General features: G+C 40.3%; 1 protein-coding gene across 5 annotated transcripts; it reads right to left on the bottom strand.

The window, feature by feature from the left end:
• Positions 1–26,830, bottom strand: LOC121636379 (tensin-2-like). 5 transcript variants are annotated; one of them, XM_041979859.1, is made up of 27 exons: positions 26,748–26,830; positions 19,555–19,660; positions 19,362–19,399; positions 9,890–9,922; positions 9,747–9,796; positions 9,400–9,583; positions 9,134–9,184; positions 8,843–8,965; positions 8,676–8,740; positions 8,410–8,493; positions 8,167–8,279; positions 8,006–8,066; positions 7,716–7,791; positions 7,386–7,515; positions 6,878–6,943; positions 6,653–6,769; positions 5,143–6,561; positions 4,672–4,822; positions 3,707–4,572; positions 3,414–3,545; positions 2,915–3,007; positions 2,647–2,724; positions 2,453–2,530; positions 2,174–2,342; positions 2,005–2,073; positions 1,654–1,683; positions 1–1,482 (listed from the first exon to the last, which is right to left on the bottom strand). In XM_041979859.1, the coding sequence occupies exons 6-27, from the start codon at positions 9,559–9,561 to the stop codon at positions 1,338–1,340; spliced, it is 4,278 nt and encodes a 1,425-aa protein (XP_041835793.1). In that variant the 5' UTR covers positions 9,562–9,583; positions 9,747–9,796; positions 9,890–9,922; positions 19,362–19,399; positions 19,555–19,660; positions 26,748–26,830; the 3' UTR covers positions 1–1,337. The 5 variants fall into 5 exon arrangements, with proteins under 5 accessions (XP_041835793.1, XP_041835790.1, XP_041835789.1 ...); XM_041979856.1 differs by lacking the exon at positions 26,748–26,830 and adding an exon at positions 24,759–24,890 and having other exon boundaries at positions 4,672–4,819; XM_041979855.1 differs by lacking the exon at positions 26,748–26,830 and adding an exon at positions 24,759–24,890.
• Positions 26,831–26,976: the final 146 nt, after the last annotated feature.

Below are 26,976 nucleotides of genomic sequence, written 5' to 3' on the forward strand. Positions count from 1 at the left end.
AATTTTCATGTCAAATATGACATACACCATTCTTTTCAACGTCTCAAACACCTAAAATATATTACTTCTTTAACCAAGAAAAAATCCTTTAATAAAAATAACATTTGTGCTGAAATAACCTAAATAGCTAAATACTGTCCTAGCTTATAGAAAACACATTTATCAAACAGAGATGGTTATTTAAAAAAAGAAAAAAAGAAAAATTAAAAGAAAATGAGGAAAAAAATCATTCAAATATCTTTACATGATAAATCTTTGGCTTGAAGTCAATTTCCTCTTTTAAAGCACAACACTTACTTTAAGCATTTTTATGGATGTTTGTCAAAATCTTGGAGCAAGACTCACCGATGATATGGAATCTTTAAAAAATCTATTTTGCTACACCTTTTTTGCATGGCAAACCGAGGTGTCTTACTATAACAAATGAGGGCTGTGTGTCACCCTATTATTATTCCCTAAATTTATCTAGTTTTGGCGCATGCATCAATACAATTAGAAATCAGTTCAGTTTCACCAATATTGTCAGTGCTTCATGACAAAACCAGTTTTGCTTGGTTTTAAAAGAGAAAAAATAGAGATCAAGCTTTGCACATCCACAAGAAATATAAAAGGATGGATTTCAGAATTTTATGAATTTATACATTAGCAATGTATAATTTATATGACAACTGGTTGAACTGAAAACAAATGTTTTTATAGACAGCCCTGATTATCACTAACGAAAATACACTTACTAGAATTGAGGCCTTTTGAATACATAACCCCTGATTTAAATGTAACTAAAGGCACTTTCTTCAAAGATCATCTTTTATTAAGTCACTTACTTTACCTTTTCTCATACAACTCAAGGGACACAAATGTAAAAAGTCACTTTATACTTTTAAACGTGACACATGCTTTCTACCACATTAAGATCCTCTTCACCTCTTTTCCTTTAGTTTTCAGTACTAAGGTATAGAAAGTTTTCCTTGATACAGTTTGTGTATTTATTTGTACATCATGTGAACTAAATACTAATAAAAAATAAAAACCAAAACATAAAATCAAACAAATAAACCCAGAAACCAAATGAAATTCTTGTTATAATCTCATCTGGCAACGTTAGGTCACTCTTTGGCTTTTCGAACTGTTCTCCTTTAGCTCTGCGCTGTAATATGACAACTGTATAATATGTTGCCCTGCAGAACTATGATTTGTCTAAAGTGGATTATCTTATAAAAACAGTTTTATATATCACAGAGGTGTCACTTGCATAAATACAAACAAAACATGATTTTGCAATATATAAACACTTCAGTATGTCAAAATAGTCCACTAGTTTTCATCGGCCTGGTTTCTCATCGTCGTAGCTGTGGTCCCAGCATGACTTTGTTAATAAAGTTGACAATTGCCAAGGCTGGCTGCTCCGGGTCCATCTCAGCAAACAGGTGACAAACGTTCTCAGTAGTAGTGCCCGTCCGTCTCGCCACAAAGCCAAACATCCTGCATCAGAGAGGAGACATGACAGGTCAAAAGACTGGAGAGCAGATAATATTTCCACACTGATGGACACCAGATTTTGTCTCCAGATATCAGCTACAAATCTACATGCATGGGGCATATTTCACCAATCGGTTATTAGGTGGAAACACACACATTGACACAAGCACTTACTTGCTTGACGTGCTATCAGAATTAGTCCACCTGAAGCACGGGTACATAAAGACATAGAGACAAAACGTAGGAATACATGAATAACAAGGATATGGAAAATGTTTCATAAGATTAGGCAATCAGTGGCAATCCAATTTTGCATTCACTTCTAAGCATACAGACAAGCAATGCACAGAGACCTTATATTATTAGAAATATAAGTCTATATAGCAAAGATCTGTACAGCAGCAGCAAGAGCATATTTATCATGACTGAAGATAGTCATCAGTGACATGTGCGAGCAGAAGTAGCTTTATTAACAGCATTTAAAGTCATTCTGTGCATTTTTTTCCTCACATCACTGTCACCCACCTCCGATCTTGAGGGTCAAGACTGCTGAAAGTGACACTGTTGATTGGATAGTGCCGCCTAAAGAATAACCTGTGCAGACATAAACAATATGATAACTCAGCTGACTGATGTTGGCGTCAAGCCTTGAGTGTACATGATAGAATTTGTGTATTTAAGAAGTAAGAAGTACCTTCTTTTGCTGTCGGTTAGCGTGATACCCTGAGAGGACACTTTGAAGTGGACCACCGTTGCCACTGGGCGTGGACTCAGAGCCAAAGTACACTTGGTTGCCTTGGAAACAGCCTCTGGCCCCGTTAATGACTCTGTTTCCACTGAGTTTAGGTAGAGCACGTTGCATGCTGGATCATTAAAGAGATGAAAAAGATGTGGCTTCACATGAACATTTGATCTCATAGGCCGGTGCTATAAGCTGCAGCTACTACAGTCACTGAATAAGTCCGAGTGCTACCTGCTCCTTGTTTAAGGAGGTCAGCTGCTGTACTTGTATTTGTTGCACTCTGCATCTCCTGAAGCTCCCCAACCAGATCTGAAACATCATGAACTTGAGTTACTAAACAACGCTACCACCATGACAGAGGCATGCAACACCTGCAAAAAACTTGCTACTCATGGGAGATTTAAAGCTAATGACACAAATTTTACCCTTTTCTGGAATGCGGAGTGCACATGGCAGAGAGATGGGAGTGATTGAATGTTGGTACACCAAGGCAGATAAACTTCCTGAGGTAAAGGCAGAAAGAGAAGAGACAAAGCAAATGACAACTGAGATTAATAAAAAGGATTGAAAGAACTTAAATATTGGGTGTAGAGTAATGAAAGAAAATATCTCAAAGTTTATGGGTTTAGCTGCTCCATATAAAACTAAATCTGTGAAACACATTTCAGTAGTTGTGTCTACCACGTAACTGACCGAAGTAGGACTCGTTCTGACAGCCCTTGATCTTCACTCCCCGTGGCCCAGTCTCGATGAGGAAGTGTCTCACCAGCTGTTCCAGAGGATCCCCTGGGGAAGAGGGAGAGAAATTTGAGAAGGGAGGGATTCAGGATGAAAGATAAGGCAGGCTGTCATGCTGTCTCTCTAATAAATTGAGGAATCTTTTTGTCTGTTCTTCACAGTTAGTAGATCCACTTCAAACCTGGCAGATGCTAATATTGCTATTTATGACATATTGTATCTCATGACATTTCAGCTTTTTTTTTTCTTTGTCCATCACTGTGCCTCTTTTGTATTTTTGCAAAGTCTGTCTCTCAAAGTTTATGCTCCAGTTTGTAAGTTAGGCTCTCCATTAAAAATTTGTAGAGTTCTATCTCAAGTCATTCGCTCTGGAGAAACAGTAAACAACCAAACAAGCTGAGAAGTATAACCCATGATCAAAACTGTGTAACTCGTGAAAAGATTATAAGAGCACCTTTGTTCCCAGTGATGTTGGCGTTAGGAGGAGGGGTGACCACCTTGAGGGCCAGGCCATATGCACCCTGGAAGGAGTTACTGTCTCTAATAAGGAACGTTCCTGGCTCCTTGTCCTTCAACACCGCTATGGCTGAGACAATTATGGATGTGTAAAAGAATAGCTGTTAGTTATATCTAAGTCACATTGACTAAATTTTACTAACTTTGCCATTTGATTTGTGTGTGTCAGTTGGTTTAGAAATGATTGATACAAACATTGAACATGCCCTGTTATCCTTATACAACACTCACCTTGATCTCTGGAGATACCTGGTTTGTACCAGTACTTTGAGCTGTCCTGGACAAACTTAGCATTCACTCTGATGTCTGCATCTTCTCTACAGCTCTGCTGTGCAGACCCCCTACTTTGCTCTCCCACAGCTGGGGAAAAAGTAACATGGTGTGAAGGGAAAGGAGCTGAAGAGACCCGGAGAAGAGCACTGTGTCCATTCGGGGATGCTGCTGTGGAGGAATGCCGCTTCTTCTCTGGGAGCGGTGGCTGAATGGCAGGGATGGTTACTGCAGTGTACCCAGTGTAAGGGACATGTGGCACATTTAGCAATGAATAGTAGTAGGATGCCAAGGGGAAGGTGGGTGTGTGATATCCTTCTGGCACAGGTGAAGGGGGTTTGTTGTCAGCTGAGCTGTCTCTGTCTGGGGTCAGTCTTTGCCCTGTATTATTTGCAGCTGATGTGGAGTGCTGAGGAGAGGATTGCAGCTCTGGGGACCCAATGGGAGAATTTGGGGAGGTGGTAGAAGGACTAGAACTCAGACTTATAGAGGGATTTGTGGCTACTCCTATGCTGCAGTTGGAAGGGCCTTCACTAGGAAGAGCAGACCCATTAAGTTGCACTTGGACTGGGCTGATGATGACAGCAGCATAGCTTGAAGCATGTGATTGCTTGCATCCATCTGTGCTTCCTGTGACCTGGTCTGCTCCAGTCTTCTCATCAGAACTCAGAGAAGACTCAACTGATGGTTGTGTGGTGTCTGCAGATATAGTTGTACTTTGAGTTTGTGTCTCTGTTGGCACTGGTGTGACAGATTTGTTTTTATCTGTGTTGGACTCCAGATGTGTAGCACTTTCTTGTCTTTGATTGGGACTATCAGCTGTTACACTAATGAAAAAGTATAGAAAAAAATAAAGATTTTTTTATCTAGATAAATGCAACTATATTCCCAGCACTAGTTAGTATCTAAAAGAAAGTTTCACCCACCTGCCTTCCGTGTGAGTTGGGCTGCTGTTACCAATAAGTGTGTAATCATGATCAGAATCCAGACCAGGGGTGCTTGACTGACCATGAGAGTCAGATTTACTTTCTGAACCTTGAGATGTGCCATCTTCTGCATCCGTCTTGGCATTTTCTACTTTGACAGGAGAGATTAAAAGGGCTGATTTAAGGTACAACAAAGAAAAGTGAACAAGAAGCACAAAAGCTGCATCTCTTTTACTCATCTTTTTACATTGGTTTTTAACTCATCATTAGGCCAGGCTTTGTTTTTTTTTCTCTTTTGTTTCTAATTGTTTATTTTATTATTGTTTCATGTTTTATTTTGTATTATTTTACCTGTGCAGCACTTTGGGTACCACTTGGTATGTGAAAGCGCTATATAAATTAAGATTGATTTGATTTGATAAAGCATGCTCTTTCCATATGGAAAACAATTTCCAATACTTTCTCATTTACCTTTGTTGTGCATAGTGTGTGGCTGGTCTCCAGATCCTGAGGGGAAATCAGGTAGCCTTCCTCTTCCAGGAGATGGACTACTTGTAGGCAGAGGCGAGGTTGATCTAGAGTGATACCCTGAGGCATAACCTCGACTCTCACGGCTTTCAGATGGGGATGACCGATATGGAGAGCAGGGGCACGAGTGGCGGGGTTGTAGAGGAGTGTGATACCCGCTGCTCGCTCCATCCCGCACATCCATTAGCGATTGGGGAGTGGAGAAATTCTGGTGAGGTGTAATGGCAAATCTAGGTTGCTCCGGGTTTGCAACCTGTTCCAAAGTAGAGTGGCAGAGGTGAAACACTGGTACGGATGATTTGCACTGCCACAGTTCTGCCTCTCTTGCCAACTCCCATGGATCTTCAGTTTCCCATAGTGGAGGTGCCTCTCTTGCCCGTTGTACCCCAGCTCCTTGGGACCAATGTGGGTTTTCTGGTTGGTTGGAGCGCAGTTGGTGGAAAGCTCTAACTGAGGCTGGTTGATGCTCTCGCCGACTGGAACTGTCCTGACACGGGCAGCAAGAGGGTGATACAGGAGAGCTGAAAAACATTTCTCTGTAAGGGCTTGTGGGCTGTGGTTGGTGAGAGAGGTGAGAGCCTGGTCCATGGCTGGAGTAGTGGAAGAAGTGGCACTCTTCCCCCGGACAGAGTCTGTTCGAGGTCGGCAGGGTGTGGGTGTGAGTGTGGGCATGTTCAGGAGATGGATAAGGGTAGCATGGCCTATGTAGGCAGGGGAGGGATGGAGGAGGAAGTGGACGTTCCCATGGTAACTCAGGTAAAGGATGGGCACTATGGCGATGGCAAAAGTCCATGTGAGCTGAATGATGAGAAGGAGGAGGGGATATAGATTTGGATGGTAAAGCTGGCAGAGTTTGGCTTTTTGGATGGCTTTTAATATTGTTAGAACATCCACGATAATGACTGCTAGACAGACAGAGCTCTTTGTCCCTTTCCCATTCCACATCACTAGATTTTGTACTTGCCCGACCCCAACAGGAATGTTCTCGCCTTAAACCTCTTGGACTTGACAGATCTCCATCATCTAAAATAGCAGTTTCTCTGTCTTTTTCTTTCTCTCTTATCTTCTCCTTTGTTCTGTCTTCCACATCTTCTCTCCTTGACGGACACTCACTGTTTCGTCCCTCAGGACAGTTGATGGACACAGAGGCTTCTCCAAGGTGTTCAGATGGGACTGAGGAGCAGCTGGAGTTAGAAGTGCAGCTGAGAGATTGAGCGTGGGTGGGAGACTGGGGTTTCACCGTTGGGCTGCTAGTGAGACATCCATTAGGTGAAGCCACTGAGGCAGTTGCACCTGGTCCACGTCTCTTCCTCACTTGGGCATACAAGCTGCCATCTAGAGGGCCTCTTGTATGAGAGATATCTGGTGGAAAGTTAAAGGAAATGTAATGTTATGTTTGATTTCACCCTTTGAATGTAAAACTTAATTTGTACACATATGTGCATGTTCTTACTCTCCAAGCTGTCTTCATGGTGGAGATTGAAGTTCTCATAGGAATCCCATCTGACTACAGGGTCTGAGGTGTTGTAGTCTACCCTGATGGAGGTGTCATTTTTGCGGTATTCTCGACCTTTGAAAACAGACATGAAAATAAATTTTTAAAAGGAGATCAGGTGCATTAAATACAGTACTTCAAAGGTTCAATACAGTCAGATAGACTGATAATAATAATACTCACCTTTAATTTTTTCTGGTCCATTGGAGAAGATGAACTCCACTGTAGCATCTGGAGGGAATCTGTCATCTACAGAAAGATGAGCATAACGGCAGTGACTAAAATATCTGGAGCGTAACCGTAGAGAGTGAGAAAAACATCTTCCTGAAGGTGTGATCTTTGATGTAGAGAAACCACATTGAACAAATAAATATGATTTCTTTAACTCTTTTCAGAAAAAATATAAAAATAAAAAAGGCCAAAAATGAATTAAATGGCTTTAGTAACAGAACACATCAAAAGGAACTTAAAGGAACTTTCCTTTGACATTCATGCATTGGTGTAGCTACTATTATCTGTAAATCCAGCATTATAAATGTGCAAACATGTAGCACTTACAACAACTGGCATGAGTAAAAAAAGTGGGTTCTTGATGTCATGCTCCAAGGCAACAGAAATACACAGTACTAGGTGCCATAAACATTTACTTTCATACATTTACTGTATCTTCACATACTAGTGCAGTAAATACCTGTGCAGGCCAAGTCTAGCTCTGTCTTGCCAAACCACAGCTGGGCTCCATGAACGGTGCAGGTGTGGAACTGGACTCTAAACACCACCTCCCTCTCTGTGATTCTGCTCCGCCGGTGGTAGCACTTCACCTGCAGACAGAGGCAGGTGAGATAATACAATGCAATGCTAAGGCTAACTTCACAAAATTGTCACAAAAATGACATGTAAACAAATGAAAAATAATTTATCAAGAGGCTTAAAAATGAAAACCACAAAAAACATAGAGAAAGAAAAAAAACCCAAACAAAACAAGGTGCCCCCAAGGCAAGCATGGATGTGCTTGTCTCACCATGATGTCCCCCTTTAATAGTAGCGCTGGCTCCATCGTCACACACAGCTTTCTCGCCCTGGAGCTCTGGGGATCACTAGACACACGCATGGAATAAAAAGAGGGCACACCAGCTTAAAACATACATAAAATAAGTAAAAACATGTCTCAGTTAAATAAAACACTTGTAAACAACATTCACTTTAATGTAAGCACAGAGCAAGCTACACTTAAACACAGACAGTGGGCAGGAAAGGCATCTGCCCACAAAAAAACCAAGGATTAAAGCTGCCAAGTTACTGGATACTTACTAGACTCCTGATGTGTAGACAAGTTGTAGAGACTGGTAGATTTTAAGGAAAGGATAAAATCCTGCAAATAAACAAAGAAGTTTATGAGATAAATAACTGTCAGTGGGTGAAGGCATGCAGAAGCTACAACACCAGCAAGAGCTAGTGAAAAAAAGACTGACCTCCTCCTGTCTGGAAGTTTGGTAATGAGGGAACAAGGATCTGGTGAAGGAACAGAGGACTGCTGTTCATTTTGATGGTACTGGACAGCAAACCACTAAAGTAGTAGATGTATCTGTGGAAAAGGCATGAGGAAATGACGTTTGTGATGAGATGAGAGAGACAGATCCAGGCAAAAGCAGCGCCATTGCAGGTAATGATATATGGCAGAGGGGTGGAAGCACAGATGCATGAGTGTGCTGGACCTTTTCTGAGAGGGCTGCAGGGAAGAAGAGACTTTGTCCTCACAGAACTTCCTCATGGCCAATGTGGTGAGAGCTTGGTCCACTCTGTGGATACAAGCAGGGGTGTATTATAAAAATGCTGCATTTTCTCATATGTACTTTGAAGGTTAGGATTTTTTTATTTGTTTTGTGTGAAATCTTTTAAAGCGTTTTGCATAAATCTTGCTTGAAATGCAGCTTTAATGGAACATGCTAGGACATTGTTTATTAGAAACGATACAAATTACCCAGCTGATATCTTGCTGTAGTGCATATAAGCTGCCACAATGACTCCCGTCTTTCCTTTGTTTCCCTGTCAGAGCACAGATCAAAGTGACCGTGAACTACTGTTTTTTTCCCAGCGTTTTAATTTTTCACAGCTAAGCAAGCAGATGTGTGTTCTGGTTACACTGACTTTGCAGTGGAGGACCACAACGTTATTGGGGTCAGAGGTCAGCCAGGTCTCCATGGCTTTACAAATGGCACAAATCCTGTCCAGAGGAGGGGCGTGAAGATCGGGCCAGCCGTAATCCTGCACCTGGACCACAGGCAACGATATATGTTTAAAATTCAGATGGTTTTTGACTAAATTAAATCTATTGTTAAAAAGTAGAATGTACCACATTTTTTGTTTGTGCATGTCATTGGTATCTTTGTAGGTTAAGCTGGGCACTGCTTTCTGCCTTTTAGCTGTAAATACTTGTACCTTTGGGTTAAGTCTGGTGATGTCATGTCTCTTCTCTGATAAATTCAAAAGCTGGAAAAGGCAGGAACACATAAGATGACAATATATAGATGAGAACAAATATACAGTATCATAAACATTTGCTAGTTTAAATACATATACAGTACCAGTCAAAAGTTTGGACACACATACCCATCAGATTTAATGGCTATATGTGTGACTTTTGACTGGTACTCTATATCTATTCAGTCAGTTGTTGAATGTAGGCATAATTATTTCAGACTAACCAGAAACTTATCTTGGTGTTTTGATTTGAGCATGGAAGCCACTTCCTGCAGGTTTCTGCAGTAACGCTGCTCTTCCAGGTCTGGCAGGAAGAAGACGGAGATGATCCTCTCTGTGATGTAGGTGAGGTCAAAGTCGTAGTGGCACTCCATCACATGCTCCATCACTTGTTCCACGCTTTTACTTCTGGACATTGTTTAGTGCAGCCAAAAACAGTCCTTAGTCTTACTCTTTGATTTGGGCTAGCTATACTGTTTACTCTGATTATTTTTTTATGTCTTTATCTTTTTTCACATATAAATGCCATTTTCTTTTTGTCTGCATGTATTTGACTCAGGATTTGTGATACCTTGGTATGGAGCCTCTTTTCTTCTGTGATGTTGATTTAGTGGAACTGTGCTGAGAAACAGAAAAGAAAAGAGTAACGCAATGCTGCAATGATGCAATGCAGCCAAAGATATGACACTTCTTTCTTCCAAAAAACAAACTTACCAGGTCTGGAACTGGAGTGCAGGTTGCAGTCACCTGAGGGGAGAGAAGCATATGGTTAGATTTTGCAGCAGTAATATATGCACACACTCCCACACACTGGGAATAAACCAGCACATGTCAAGTCATGTGTTCGATTTAACGCTTCTGGTCCCACTCCAGTAGTACAGATGAAGGGATGGAAGGCTATGGGATGAGGAAGAAGGAAGAGAAGTTGATGGAGAGGGGAGTCAAATTTATTCTCACTGTCATCTCCAGCAGCTGGTTTAAGAAACATCTGTCAGCATGGATTTTGTAGTTCCACATGATAGACTTGTGACACATGATGTCAGAAAATGCACAAATTAGTAAAAATGCTGATCCACACTGAGAAACAAATAGAAGCACAGAAGAGAAACGTGACTTGTTTCTGTTCTTTGTTGCTATTTAGGGAACTGTTTCATGTTCTGGTTATTTGGTTGAATAAGGAGAAGTGCTGCTCATAATGTCAAGAGCTTAATAACAATGATTGATTTAGATTTTTTGGCCTCATAAAAGAAACGAGAGGATAGAGACAGACATGATTTACTGGAGGAAGACTCAACATGTGGTGTGCAGTCCCTGCACTCAGCTGCCAACAGTAACTTGCTCCAACCACAGACACACATATACAAAGAGGCAGAGGGAAACCAAGGTCACCCATACAGGGTACAGCCACCAGTACATAAATAAACTGCAAAAGGCCCATGCAGCTTCTTCTATTCTGTATTATTTAGGTCTTGACACCAAGGCAGCAAAAAAAAAAAAAAAAAAAAAAAAAAAAAAAAAAAAAAGATATTTTAAGGCTGAACTTACCATGTAAGTCACATGAAAGGATGAAAAACTACATTGGTAAAAGCATGCATTTACCTGGAAATACAGTCAAGCATTCAGTGTTTGAGTATGTTTGTTCTGATGCTTGACACCATGTCAGCTTTTTACCTTTGAACTCTCTCATGTGATTGACTGGCAGCTGAGCCACCCTCTGTGGCTGGGTGCTGACCAGTACTGACATGGGTCAGAACACAAGTTGGCAAGTCAAATACCCGACAATTACAATCAGCTACAGCTAAAATAATGGAAAATAATGGAAAAAGGACTGCGACCATGCTGAAAAACAATCTCCGGTTTTATTGAGTGTGAAAGTGCTTTTTATCTCTATTTAATTCTCCATCCATCCATCCATTTTCTGCCGCTTGTCCGGGGTCAAGTCGCGGGTGCAGCTGCCTAAGCAGGGAAACCCAGACTTCTCTGTATTACATAGCTGTATTACTATTGCATGCATCTTTTTTTATCTTTACATTTATCCTGTTATAATCTTATACGCAACAACATGATATTCCCGTTACTAATGATCAGATGAATCCAACTTAATTTTACCACCAGGGACAGCTGCTCCATCATGGTCCCTATTTAACTCTAAAAGAAATATTAATAACACTGATAATGATACACTGATAAGCCAAAACATTATCACCTGCCTAACACATTGCTGCTCATTTGAGTCACTAAAAGTGGACAAATCTGCCAAGGCATGGACTCCATTAGCTCTTCCACACAGAAACAGTACTGCTGCTTTATGTAGAACCTATTCCACACATTTAGTCCAAACTTTTCAGTAACTAAACAAAAAAAAAAAAAAAAAAAAAAAAAAATTGTCCCAAACAACGAAAAGCCAGACTTTAAAAAATGGATTTTCTTGCCACACACTTGGTCTGTAGTGTTTGACTGCACAAAGTGCTCTTTGAGTGACACTGTGAGCAGCGGTAATGTTTCAGCCCAGTTCTGATAAACTTTTGAGTGCTCAAAATATTACCCTAATCCAGAGATAGTACTGAATAAATATTTTAGGAAAACATCATTTCCATACTAACAACTCTATGCCTTTCCACAGGGCGGCATGGCTCAGTGGGTAGAGTGGTCGTCCTGTAACCCAAGGGTTGCCAGTTTGATCCTGGCCCGAAGAGCTCATGTTGAGGTGTCCCTGAGCAAGACACCAAACCCTGAGCGCCTTGCATGGCAGCTTCCGCCATTAGTGTGCGAATGTGTGTGTGAATGTGATGTTTGGTGTAAAGCGTTTTGGGTAAAAGCACTATATAAATACAGACCATTTACCATTTCAGAAAATTGTAATAAAAGAAAACAGAAATATTTTCTTTCTCTTATAATAGCAAATGTAGGTATGTAGCAAGCAAATGAAAAGTATGAAAAGTATGAAAAGTATGGTGTAAAAACAAATGATGCCCTGTTGATTTGTATGTTTTATGTGATGCAAAATGTTGTTTTATAGCATCACATAAGGTCATTGAGCAACTTTTAGGAGCAAATTAAGCTACTACCAGCCGGGCAGAAAAACCAGCATCAGCACAAATTCTCAGAAACAAAGTGGCTGTGAGTCCCACCCTCTCTGCTAACCAGGAGACCCCCACATGCTACATGTTAATGGTACATTATGTCCTATCACATTAGTCATGTGTTAATGGGAAGGTATTCTATTCTATTCTATTCTATTCTACAGTCATTTAGCAGATGCTTTTATCCAAAGCGACTTACATTTGAGAGTATGTTGTGTGTTGTTCTTTTTTTTCTGTGGTAATAAAAGAAGTAGTGTCAAGAAACAAAAAGGTGGGGGACCTTGACACATTTCAGTCAAACTGCATCACTTTCTTCTAAGTTTACTTATAGAGTTGACCAATAAAACTCTCTGGACCCCTTTCAGTTGTCAATTGTTTTATAATTTTTTGTTTTATCAGCTAAAAAATTTATCTTAGTTTATGATGTAAGGAATTATTGTTCCTAAAACACCACATGAGATTTGCTTGGTCATTTTTATTCAAAGACAGACCAAATGTCTGAAGACTGTAAGTGTTTTTCTTATCTTGTGACACTAAGATGAGACAAAAAAATAAATAAATAAACTCAGAGACAGTGACAATAGTTTCTGAGAATGATAAACAGAAACAGACCTGATCCAAGGAGTAACTTACACTTGTTTTTAGTTGTTTTGTCTATTTTTTTATTTTTGTTTTTCTGCTGTATAAATTGACTTTCTTTTATGAAGAATGGATTCTATAAATTCACCAACATATATAACACATTTTACAGCGTCTAAGTGCAGGAAGACAGATCACACTCATGTAAAAAAAAAAAAAAAAAACTACAATAGGAAATGAAAGAGATTCAGCCATAGGGGAGAACTTAACAGGTTTAATAACGGTGGTTAACTGGATATAGTAGTCAGGTCCAGGAAGGAACAGTAGGAGACAGACACAATACACACATGTACAAGTCTAAAAACACAAACATACACACACAAACATGCAGACAAAAGAAGATCCTAGAGGCAGAGACCATAGAAATGCAAAATTAAGGCAGAGGAGCAAGACACCAAAGTCAACAGGAAGCAATTTGCAACAGGATGTCAGTACTGGTCTACAGAGGTTTGCACATACAAACACACACATATACACGCAGAGTATACATGTGTGCTTGGTAGCTCTGCCAGCCTCAGGGTCTTCATTAATGCATGCTGGAGTGACTGGGAGTGGGGCCATCTGGTTCAGTTTGTCTTGTTCATCAGTTAGCATTTACCAAGGTGCCAGTGACAGCACTCAATCCCACCCCCAGGGACTTACAGACTGTTAGTGGACTGGATGGCTGATCTGTTCCATCATTCAGTTTTTCTTGTTCATCAAGTAAACATTGTTATGCATTTGTTTAGCAGAAATGCTAAATATTCATTGATTAGCTATTTTCTTTATCTTGATCTCAGTCTTTTTTAATTGTTGGCACTACTAGACAGAAAAAGTAATGAAAAGAAAAATTTTGACACAAAAGTTTCATATTTTAGCTCCAACCAGCCGCAGAAATTGTGGTCTCTGCTTTTAGCCTCTTACATAATATGTTGAACTATTCCTTTAAGACATTACTTCACAATTATGGAAACTATCAAGGACAGTTTTCAATATTTTCTGATATTTGCAGCCTATCAACTTTTTTGCAGATCACATTTAAATGTTAAACCTTTTAGAGAATTGTGACAACCTAACCCTCTGGATCTGAATATGTTTTTTGCCACACCTCCAATCATCTTTCCAGGAAAAGGGAATCCAACACGGTGGAAGCAGGACATAAACATGAGTGTTTGAGACACAGGCATGAATTTCCTGAAGAAGTGAGTTTCACTCTGACAGTTAGCTCTGAGCTGACATCACAGTCTGGACATGGAGAAGTGAGTGAGCCTTCCTGCCCAAAAGTAGAAAAAAAAGCTCAATAAACATGAGTTATTCCAAGTTCCATAGCCTCAGAAAGCAAAAAAACAAAACAAAACAAAAAAGCATTTCTTTCATCTGCATACTGATTCAGGGCACATAAAGGACAATATAGGAGTGGCTGGAGTAATTTCTAGAAGAGATGCAGCATCCCCACTGCTTCCTGTCTCATTATCTGACTGATTTCATCCCTCTTCTCTCATCTCTCATCTCCCATTTCTCTGTTTTCTACACTTTGCAGCCAATCATCCCTTTAATTCCCCCTCTTCCCACTGTCTAACAATCTGCTGTGCTGCTTTACAGAGCTTCAGGCGGAGCGACGACAAGCATCCTTACCATGAGATATAAGCATGCAATCCCCCTTAACGTCAAACATTAGATAACAAAAAGCAGCTTGATAAGCATCAACACACATTGCTAGGGCATGTCACTACCAAAGTGGCCCTGAGGAGGTGGAAACAAGAGCTCAAAGCAAAAGCAAACTGTCCAGGGAGTAGAAACACAGGCAGAGCTTATAGGGGAGAAAAGACAGGAAGAGGAAAAGGGGGAAGCAAACAGAGGCAAAAAAACTCGAGCTAAAAGGCAGAGAGATGTCAACAGCTGAACATGCCTCCTGACCACTCTCACAGAGCAGTGAGATTTCACAGAGCTATTTTGATAGAGCTCCTTATTTTAGACTATACAGCGTGTCCCTCAGAACACTTAAAGGCCCATTTTGTCTGTTTGTATGTCAGTCATCTAACAAATCCACTCGCCTTCCATGCTGCAGTTGTACTAGGGTGTGTGTCATGTGACAGGCTACAGTAAACTAACATGAATCTTCAGCTGGTGTTATGCTTCTGTCATGTAATAATTATCACCAATGACTAATAAATATATTATTCATTTATCAAAGCATAATCTGTCAGCTCAGTAGTAAAAGAAATGTATTGCAAATTATGGTCTTTAAGCTCAGAGTGTTTTGAAGACACTGCTATAACCCTGACAGAAGTAGGAACAGTATAATTCCAGGAATATTAAACAAAGCTTGCTGTGCACCTATCTCAGGAAATTAAAAGCAGAGGGTCAATATAAACACTCTGAGCATGCATCTGCGTGTGTGTCCTGCAACACTTGAATGTTACTAAGACAAGGAAAGCAGTAAAATTAAATTAACCGCGATAATTACTTGTCTACAGCACATCATGCCAATGAAGGTTATAAATGGCAACGACAACGTCACAGTGATAAGCCACAACTGTAATCAATTTCCAGAGATATTCATCTGACAGGATATTTTACACTGCAGCACCCCGTTCAGCTGTCTCCATCCACTTTGCTGTTTTTCTACCTTCCTACTGATGTGTAGTGACACTTTCAGCTACTACATGCCAGCATGTTCACCAAGTCTCCTGTGGTGGCACATGAAAGGCTGCAAAAGGTTGGAAAATGCTGTTCAAGGCATCTGAAAGGAAAGAAAGAAACTGACTACATCTCGACCAAAGCTAGACTGATAATTGGCATCTGCCCCAAAAAGTGAACCTGGGTTTAAAGTGGAGAGCTGTCGAAAACCGAACTAAATAAATGCAAAACACTCACAACTCTGCATGGCTGTTTTTTTTTTTTAACCTTTTCTTTCCCCACTGGAAGTAATGAGAACAAATGAAGGCCACTATCATGCACCACAATAATGTATTATGGAAGCACATAGATCACAACTGCGATATGAATTAATAAATCAAGGTGAAACATTAGGGGAGCAGCTGGTGTGTATGAAAGGACACTGCAACCATCTGCATTTCACTATGCAACATTAGGATCTATCAGATGTTGTTAGGACAGTTGACTGGGTCTGGGACACAGTAACATGTCTTTGTTATGTGTCCTTTGATGACAAATGTTTGCTTATTCATATACATAACAAATAATGCCACAATACACAGTGCTGACCTAGACACATACAGCAGGGAAATACATTGTAACAGCAGGAAGTTCCATATTAGAAAGTTTGTGACATAAACATGCCCATAAACACAATCACATGCATTTATAGTAACATATATAATAGGGTTGAAACCCAATTCACTTCATAACAACTATCTCATTAAAAGTAAATCTTATGAGTCAGTTCCAACGTATAAATCATTTAAATCTATGCACTTTTATAGGTCAAAGCTGGAGTGTCTGCTTCCATTTCTGCACTTGTGATAATCACATGAACAAAATCAACTTTCTAAGCAAAGCAAGAGCACTCGGTACAGTTTAATGCAATAATTTGCACAATCTCATGCTGCATTAGCAGTGCAAACATTGCAGAAAGCGTTTAAAGATGTGAGATAGTTACTCAGTAGAGGATAGAAAAAAAACCTTCAAATTGATGTGGTCAGTGAGGCTAACTAAAACCAAAGATCCACTCAGAAAATGCAGCACAGTGTGTTTTTACCTCTCAATAAGCAGCTTCAGTCTTTCCCTCTGCCTCTGAGCAATCCTGTGTGTGGCGTGTGACACACTACCTCCTCCTCTCCTCTCACACACAAACTCTCTGCTCACTCTCTCTCACTAACACACCATAACTCCCTCCCTCACAATAACACACACTCACTCTGAGTGTGCCATCAGCACATGCAACATAGCATTCCCCCTCTCACTCTGTGTCATACGCACGGTAAAACGCATCAACTGTGCAAGCACTTTCCCTTGCACGTGCTCACACTCACACATATGTCAATATGCCACATGTAGACAGCGAGCAGCGCTGCACAGGGTGAGGATGGCTGTTGACCTCTCCAACAGCCTGAGGCTGAGGCAGAGAGATAACAAGAGGCTGAGTGAAAGTGGCAGGAGGGCAAGTATTAGTAGATAGTTGATGCTAATGAGACAAGCAAAGACAAGATGATGCACAGGGGAGTGGCATATGTCACTGATGAAAGCATTAAGCCTTTTAAATGGTAAAAAAGAAAAATCAATAAAAATTACAGAAGAGTTATTAATGCACTCAACATCCACAAAAAAATGTAGAAATTTTACATTAAAGGGGACAAAAGACAACGACAATAAGGTGTAAATGACAAAAGAAAGCAGTGTGTTATGAGGAAGACAGAATGAAGACACATACATCAGAGTTGGCGTGACATGAGGCAGACATGAGTCTGCAGCCTTGACCTAATGTTCCTTTTTATTTATGAATATCCCCAAACGGGACTGATTACACACACACAGTCTGTCTCCCCAGCTGCCTCTTACTTATTTGCGTACCCCGGCGATCACTCACTAGCAGGCATCTACGGCACTCTTGTTATTTTCTAAATTTACCCACTCAGACTTTTCCTATCCAGACTGATCATCGTCCTGCGTGATGATGTCCTGGCTCGTCCGTGGCACCAGCTCTGCTGCCCACTCAGAGAAATGTTTTTAGCTATTGCCGCGGTGACCAGGGGAAAGGGATGATAAAAATAATAATCCTTTTTAAATACATGCTGCTAAGGCACAACAGCTGGTAGTCCCCCAGTATTACACTATCACAGTGTGTTTGTGTGTTTGGGGTGCAGGTATTACTACTATTTTAGAGACAAGACAGTCTATGGTTTTAAGCTGTCACATTTTGTGAGTATGTTCTCTTTATGGAGACAGAAATTAAAATATAATTAGGTTAAATTTTGTTATAGTAAATGAAAGTCAATAAAATATCTTCACTATGGTAGCTATGTTTGTGTATGTAGAGGAAAAAGAAGAGGAAGATGGGGCTGGCAAGAAAGCTGCAGAGCAATTTAAGGGCTGAAAGAGATTTGGCCATAAAAGTATAAGATCTGTATGTGTGTGTGTGTTTGGGTGTGTGTGTGGTTTGTGCAGCTGAACAGCAAAGAACAACGGCCCAGTTACAGTGCAGTCATGAACTCAGTGGTGTGTGATACCGAGCTGCTGTCACGTGAGGGTAGAGATGACTACTGCCGATGTTTTGACATAGACTTAGACATAGATGGACAGAGACTTGTTTGTCTCCTAGGTGGAAACATGTCATCTTTAAATGAAAAAGTCCATTCCTGATCCAAAACCCAAGGCTTCTATATAGATTTTTTTTTCAAATCATATTTGGCATTTAAGCACAAATAGTTACATGTCAGCTTTATGAATAAATGGTGTAAAATATAAATGTTAATATCTATGTTAAATTGCTATTAAAGGGGAAGTGTGTTGCAAAATCAAAGGTCAATGGCAGAAAAGTTAAATATTTCATTAAAAACTGTTTCTGGTATATTATCATTTAACTTATTTCAATTTTGTGTTTTTATTCTCTTATAATGAACAGTTTAAATCTACTTGCCATGGGTCCACATAATTGTGCCACCATTTTACTACGGTGTCTCTGAATGGACAAAAAAACTGTGTGAAGTCAGAATCCTCTGAATTTTAAGGCAGCAGTACCAGCTTTGTTTGATAGCTGCTACAGCCTTAAAAGAATCATAGAAGAAAACAGTACACAATGTTGAAGTAGGTACCTGTAGTGCAGTCATTGCTGCACCTGAAGCCACTAGATATACTCACAGATGAAAACATGTTTATATCTAAAAGATTTTTGGCAAGTGATGGCCACCATCCATTCACAACGTGCTTGATATTTGTAGTCATTTGTATGCCAATCTTTACCACTAGATAAATTTTACACACTGTACCTGTAAGTTGCTAAATGATAACCAGACATTTCAGCTTTTGATATTGTAGCTTTGACAAATCAGCAAACACAAGCTCAAGACAAAGCTTCATGTCCACATTTACATTGTCATGAATTTTTAACTTGCGTTTTTAACTGTGCTCTTTTTTGGTACATTGCTTTTTATTTAGGCTCTATATCAATGGGGCTGTACTACTGCTGGGACTCTTAATCCCCCTGACAAAACCTGCCCAAAGGGATCAATAAAATTTTATGTAATCTCTAATGTCTATCTAACTAAACTTGTCTGACAGAAATCATACAACAAAACAATCAGCAGATATCAGAAGATATGTTCTGTTATAAAACTGCCTCATATAAAACTGTTAGAGTGCTACTTTCTCATAAAACTTTTCGCAGATGACTGAGATGCTTCCAACTTTAACTGATATAACTGCTACCTTAAAGCCTGTGACAAAGAAAGAACTCTTTGCTCTGAACAGGAGGAATAAAAAGGGTGTACTCTGGGGTGAATTGATGCAGGTCATGTCCAGCTTACCTTGGCTTCACATGTCTTGTGAACTGCAACTTTGCACTCTGTAAACAAGAGGGAAAGGGACATGCTTCACTCTGGAAATGAGCTTTGAGACACACAGAAAGAGGACTGTCAAGGTGAACTTGTCTCTGTGTGTCCATGCTGGTCAGGCGTGATTCTAGATGTGCCTCCTGACCTGGCTGAGATGTGGACTCACCCTTGCAGAAAGCCCCAGGGTTGTCGATGTTCTGCTGGCACACATCACACACCAGTTTCTTCTTGAAACTCTTGACTGTGAAAGCATGGCTCCCAGACTTGGTGAGCTGCAAGTCAACACAGGATCTCACACTTAGAATACACATATGACAGAAACTAATGCCTTAATTGTTTTAACCTTCCAAAAACTGTGCTTATGAAAGAGCATGAATACTGTGTGTGTGGTTTTGTGTGTCTGTTTGGTTGTGATGTACTAAGGTTCAGCAGATTTCTCAGTATTTCCTCAGGTATTTTAGTTTAGCATTGTCCGCTTGTCAGTATGAATGTGTGCCGTTTCAGTGACATACCAGCATGAGCCCTCTTTCCCTACCTGTGCACATTCAGCTTTTCCACTAAAAATGCCTGTCATATCACATATTCATCTAAATTGTCCTTATTCTGTCTCAGTCTGTGGGGCAGCTAGCTTTTATGTGCTGCTGCTTCTAATGATATTGTTTTGTAGGGGCACAGAGAAGCTGAATGTAAATGTACAGACTGGGTATAAGAGTGTGCTGTTGGATAAATTTATTTTCTTTCTGATACTGTTGGCTTTCGTCATGTCTTTCTTTAAGTGTTGCAGGGGTTTCTCCACCTTTCAACATTGCAAAATGGTAACACACTGGGCAGTCATGACAGCTGTGTCAACATGTGACGTGAGCTTGTGTGGGCAAAGCAAAAGGTAAATCTGACATAGAGTCACACTGACAGACAGATGCAATTTTACTGGCTGAAAGGATTTAAGATTCTTAAAATGAAATAAATAGGCTGGATTGTGATACTAATTTAAATTTAAATGAACAAAAGAGACCAAAATGACTTAAAGATGCTAAAACACAGTGTCATGGTGCAATGTACTTCCCTGACTCATAATTTGTCTTTTTATAAACCAAATACTCAACAATCCCAGAGTCCAGAAGCGGGACAGTGTTTATATAAAACTATGGTAACACCCTCCCAAAGCAAAGCTTTTAGAAAGCATGTGAAGCCTATTGAACCATTAAATTTTTCCTTTAGCAGAGAAGAGGGAGGGGCTTGGAAACATCAATTGGGAGATGACGTTTGTGCTATAAGAGTGTGTGGTGTGTGTGACGCAATGGGAGAGGTGGAGGGCAAGAAAGTGTTCAGTATCTGCACAAAAACCTGTTTCTTTTCCTGTTAAATGGCCTGATGCATGATTTTGGTCTTGCAAAAACATTTCTCAGCTGAAGCTTTTTTTATCTAACGGATGCCTGATCTCTGGGTTTTCTAAACAAGAGGAACATTCACTTCAGCTGGAGGGTGACACATACCAAGAAACTCTTACAAATGTCTTTTTTGACAATGTTAACTTCTCCCAATAGCTCAGAGGAGAAGCCAAGTCAGACACTTAAATGCAATGTATTAGAAAACAGCTGTGTCTCATGTGTAAAGTACACTATCTAAATCCTTTATGAGTTGTGTATCACTAATGTTTTATTCAAGGGTAAAATAACATGCAGCCGAGTTACTCAGAACAAACCGCTCCACCCTCAGAAGAAACAGAATCTGTGACTTTCTTCATGGAATAAAATTATTTTAAGAGGATCTATATATATATATATATATATATATATATATATATATATATATATATTGTTATTATAATGTATTAGCTATGTAACCAAGAACTATTTTTTTATGCCACAGACTAGAACTAATTCACTGCTTGCAGAGATAGATGGAGCAAATCATCTTTGCATTATATGAATTGATCACACAACAAGGTAGACTATTGACATGCTTTCTCTGTTGTTATGATGAATGGCTGTTGCTATAACTTGTGACACCTGCTGAAAGTGATGAATCTGAGACTGTTTGGGTATGTGTGCAAGTGTATTGGAGAATTCAGCAAGAGAAGCCACGAACTTGACAAAAAGAGGTCAGATGGAATCATCATCCAGACTAGGAATGTGATTACAACTGACTGGAAGTCATACATTTTGAAAGGTGAATTAAATGAGTGCATGTACTCGTCAGCTGACCTGTCATAACTGTGTTATTCACCTATAAAAATGAACTGAAATCAGCTGCAGGAAGAAAAAATAAATGGTGGTAGTAACTGAGATGAGAAGTTAGCTGGGCCACACATGCTAACAGAAAAATTATGATGATGAGAATAATGACTAACGCATACATAAACACCAAAAATGTAAAGAGTGAGAGACACACTGGCATCACAAAGGTCATACATACTAAGCTCCACTCAGTGGGCATGAGGTCAAAGTTTAATGGTGTGTGGCGAATCAACAGGCATTGATTTTCAGCTCTTTCATTTGCTGAGTCATCAGAACAACAAATGTTTTTATATGGATTTTGTTATTGCACATCTCTGCTGAGATGCACAGTTCAGTGAGAAAACCTCAACACAAATATGACATTTATGAAAAAAACATGAGATCTAGCTTCTCAACATGGCGATAACATCTTACTGTGCGCGCCTGTGAAATTTTGTTAGAAAACATCTAAATTGACAGTTTTCATCATCTGAATTCAGAAAAGTACCATTTCATCAGTGTCATACTGACACCATGTTGTGATCTTTAATATTTTGATGGCAGTGAGCTGATTGGACTTAAAATTCAGGATGAGTCAAGGGTGCCATCCAGTGGACAAATTGTTGTAGTGCAGCTCAAACAAAGGAAAGACATAAATCCCTCACCTTGGTATCCATTAAATTAGAGGCAAACTCATACCTTTAATTAGCTGGTTTAAACCTTGGCTAATAATTATTAAGTGTTTATGATTTTAGCTTTGAGAAAATTGGCAGTTTCTCTGTCTAATCAGATTTCAAATTTAGTGAGTTTAAGCTGAAAAAAGTGACTGGAGAGAGAAGTCTGTTCTGGTTCCAATATTAAAAAGCTGGCAATCAACACTTGTCTTAAAAGGATACTTAAAATCGGAAAGCCATAAAAGTCTCCTTGCAAGACATCACAATACAGATGGTTGAGATTTCACTTCAACTTTAAAGCAGATTTGATGTTGATCACCTGTCAACAAATGGGGTAAATAATACTCAGTGCAAAAATCACGTGCATTTTTAAAGCTGTGTTTTAGCCAAATATTGAGTTTCTCTGTGAGTTTTGTCTTCCTTTAGTTTCTCATCAGAGCATTTGGGTAAAAAAAACACTAAGACTGGACACAACTTTGCAGCGTAATGCGAGCCAATTAAACAGCTGCAAACCACTGCCATCATTGCGAAACGTAAACTCTGATGATGATACCATTTGTTCCATAATCTCAAATTCTGCTTTTTTGGGGTCAGTTGGACTGAACGTGCACTTCATTAGACTATATGTGTGTGTAAGCTCACATGTTTAAACATTTGGTACAAAAATTAGGACCTCTGGCTGAGTGAACAACCCGTCTCTATGAGGATGAAGAAGTATTGCAGCATTGCATTGCAGAGTAATAGAACCCCGCCCTGCTTGTTTTTTGGCAGCAAACGTCTTATGTCATCCCCCAAGCATCTCAGACCACTGATGAGACCCTGAAGCACTTCCACATCTAACATGTACATTAAAAGGGGGGTGTGGGTCAGGCACCAGCAGCAGCAGCAGCAACAGAAAGGATTTCTTTATGACTATATGGGCTTTTTATTAGCGAGGGGCAGCTGTAGAAGCTTTTTAATTATGTTGTCCTAAAATAATTTATCTATATTGAAATAGTTCTTACAGAAAAACGATCTAAAGTCCCATTAAAATGATAACAATCCTGCTATGATGTCTAATTTACGACAGAGAATAAAATACAAAAAATTTCTCAAATATTCACCGTGCCACTGAACTCAAAACACACACTGTAAACAAATATAAGTACAGTAACACACACACCTCCTGGCACAAAATGCCTCATTGCCTTTTTCAGTGGCACCTCAACTCACAAGTGATGACATGCCGGAGACAGGGAGTCACAAACTCTCTCACACACACACACACCTACGAACACACACACAAAAGTACACATGCAATCCGCTCAGGAAGGGACGGGAGCAGGTGGTGAGCCAGGGGTCCGCTCACTGGGTATTTATAACCTGCATGAGTCGGGGCTGTCACCTCTAAACAGCCATGAAAATGCTGAAAATAGGTGCGTAAATGAATGAGTTGTGTTGTGTGTGCGTGAGAGAGTGGGGGAATAAAACTGAGAGACAAACAAACACTACAACTACAAACAACATAAAGACCTTCTTGCACGTACGACACATTTCATTCCTCTCCACTGCTTTTGAGTCCACCCATTCAGCAGGGACTATGCTATCATAATTTGGCATGGTCAGACACATACACACAAACACACACACACACACACACAGACAATCATGGTTGTAGGAGACTTAAACTCCCGTGTGATTGGACTAATATCTTCATTCTAGTGTTATTCACTATGAGAACTTAACTACACTAATATTAAGGTGTTGCTATGTACAAACTATACAAACTAAATGTCCTGTGCATCACCAAACACAGCAGCACGATACACCTGAGTCCAGTTTCTCTTTGTTCTGTCAGACTGACCTGCAGCATGCCACAGTGTGATTTACTCTGACATGTGAGAACACACATACTGGTGTGTAGCCTTGGTGTTAAATCAACAGGCACCATTTATTTTGGATTCTATAAAAGTCCTTCAGAGGCTTTTTTTTCCATGTAGAAGTGTGGCTTGCACCTAAATGCTCCTAAATAAAACCAGTAGACAGGAAGGCGGTGGATCGAAACCAGGCAGTAACTTACACCGCTTCCTCCTGATCCTTTACACCCGTGGGACATCATTAAAAGTTGATCAAGTGGTCAGTTACTGCATGCACCTTTTTTTAAAACCCCCTTGTTCATTGCCTATAACTCATTTGTATGGATTAGTAAAAATAGTGTCATCCTTCTAATCAGGATTTAAAAAGGACCTGCAGAATAAGTTCAATGAATGCTTCCTCTGAGAGACAGAAGTGCTTTGAAGTCCAACTGTCATCTAATTTGGAGACATAGTGATAATTCTTCAGATCTCTTTGGTTGACCTGTGTGTGATGAGTGTAGTGTATAATAAATGTCCAGCTGTCTTTTGCTGAATCAAATGACTAACACTTAAATGATCATACAGACCAAGCAAGGACATTTCTGGTATGCTAACAGTTCCCTAAGGAATTGTTAAAAAACTAACCTCTGCAAGCTGAAGGATTTCAGGATACACATCAGGGTGTGCCTTCATGGGGATCCCTCCAGTGCTGGTACCAGGTCCATGCCTCTTGAGCCCATGAGTGCTTTGAATGCACCCCATACTTCCAGCACACCCCTTTCACCTTGTGCCTTTAATTTCCTCAATGGTTATCCGGTCCTTTCAGATCTGTGCTTCACTCCAGGTGGTCCCTCTACTCGTCCTCCTCTCAGCGCTTCATGTTTTGTGCCTGTTAGGTCCTCCTCTGCTCCAACATTTTCATTCTCCCCTCACCGTGACTCCTCACACCTCTGCCCTTCGCTCTGACAGCTTGTCCTGCCTTGAAACCCACCCCAGATGACTTTCACCCCCCTCTCCTCTTACAACCTCTCTTTCTCCCCTCCAAGAAGTGTCACAAGGAGTTGACCCTCCACTCTGCTTCCTCCTCTTCTTACACTCTCCCCCGTCCCTTGCTCTCTGGATATCCTCACTCTGAAAGCAGGCACTCACCACCTCTCACTTCCCTTCCCCTTTTTCCACTTGCCAGCACTTCCTTCTCTTCTTCTCAGCCTCTACAAACCCTCAAATGCTCTCCTGCTCCACACTGACAGACCTTCCAGTCTTCCCCTTCTATCTCGTTTCATCAGGCTCCTCTCTGCGTCTCTCCACGGGGGAGAAGGGGGCAGCTGTTTTGGCTTGTTGATGTCCGGCCCTTCCCCTTTCCTTTTGGCTCCACTTCAGCCCCACGCGCGCTCTTCTTCCTCATAGGGGAGCGATTAGAAAGAACTCTTTTTCATAAACATCATCCCTCCAGTCTCTGTAACTTTGCACAAGAGAACATGCTGCCGGCTTGATGTCATTGATCCCACTTCTTCCTCCTCTCAAACAAGAATCATTTTAACAGTTTGCCTGGGATTTGAGTGATCGTCTTGAATTAACATTTTAATATCTTTGCATCTGTCTTGGTTGCAGAAAATCTTAATGGAATTGGCTCCAACACACTGTGTGATAAAACACATGACCTCAACATTTATACCCTTTACTCCCTCTCTGCTCTCTCCCTATTGAAATGAAAACAATGATAGGCTCTGTACTTGAATCCGAGATCTCTTCTTCCTTCATACTGTAGTGCTCCTTTTCTGCAGCTCATACATGACTGTTTTTCCTCAAAGTGGGTTCCCCAGACAAAATACCGCTGTAAGCTGGAGGTTTTAGGGTTGTGAGGGGAAAATCTCCTACAATAAGGTCTTTCTATTACTATGTTTTTAGCCCCTAGTTAGACTATACAAAGCAGTCTTTGGTTGAAAACTGAGACATATCCATGACTGAGGGCTATATTAGGCCACAAACCATCAACATGGGTTTGTAAAGATCTCCACTGAGATGCATCTATGTTTCATTTCTAAGGTAGATGTCAGCTAAAACATGTACAATATATCTTCTTTACATAGAAGAGATACTTTATTGATCATCATCCAGTTATAGTTTAAACTGGTGGAAAGATGGACCCTCTCTGCGGGGATCAGCTGCTCTAACACATCACAGCCGGGCTGGGGGCTGGTAATGAGTGCATGAATGCTGAACCTCTGAGATGCAACAATGAAACTCACTGTTTTAAAGTATTCAGCATCAACAAAGTACATTTTATTGGTAAGATGACAGGAAGTAGGGGAATATCAAAATCCTGCAGTAAGCAGTGCCATCTTGTTGTAGCTGGTAGAGGTGAGTGGTTTATTGTAGAGTAATTTAACATATACAATTAATATACTAAGAAATTATCTTTGCTTTGAATATACGCTCTATTAATAAACCATATTAGGCACATCCAATTATTTTTATGTGGGTCTGTTTCGTGCTGCCAAAACACCTAATACCAGCTTGGACAAAGAACCCCCAAAGGTGTCCTGGAGTGTTTGAGACCTTTCAGATGTGTTAAAACTTTATAAACTGGGTTTGCTTGCTATAGATCAGATTGGCATCTGAGGAGGTAAATACCTTAAGACTCTTGGCTGGGTTCCTTTTGCAGAATCCACTGTCATCCTGCTGGGAGATGCTGCTACTGTAGAAGACTGCTGTTGACATATGGGGGGGTGGTTTGGCTTTTCTGCAAAAATATTTAGGTAGCTGGGTAAGTGTCTGACACCAACATGAGTGCCAGGATGCACATTTTCCCAGCAGAGCACTGCTACTCCCTGTACCCTTCAGTAGCTTCAACGTTGCAGAT

This window comes from Melanotaenia boesemani, chromosome 3 (assembly GCF_017639745.1).
Source record: "Melanotaenia boesemani isolate fMelBoe1 chromosome 3, fMelBoe1.pri, whole genome shotgun sequence".
NCBI lineage: Eukaryota > Metazoa > Chordata > Actinopteri > Atheriniformes > Melanotaeniidae > Melanotaenia > Melanotaenia boesemani.

Bases quoted from the DNA above. Each gene is read 5' to 3' on its own strand.
- LOC121636379 (XM_041979855.1), bottom strand. From the start codon at position 24,875: ATGGGGTGCATTCAAAGCACTCATGGGCTCAAGAGGCATGGACCTGGT. The intron at 9,923-19,361 runs GTAAGCTGGACA...CTCTCCCCTCAG, and splicing joins ACAAGACATGTGAAGCCAAG to GTGACTGCAACCTGCACTCC. The intron at 3,008-3,413 runs GTGCTCTTATAA...CCTCTTCCCCAG, and splicing joins CAACATCACTGGGAACAAAG to GGGATCCTCTGGAACAGCTG.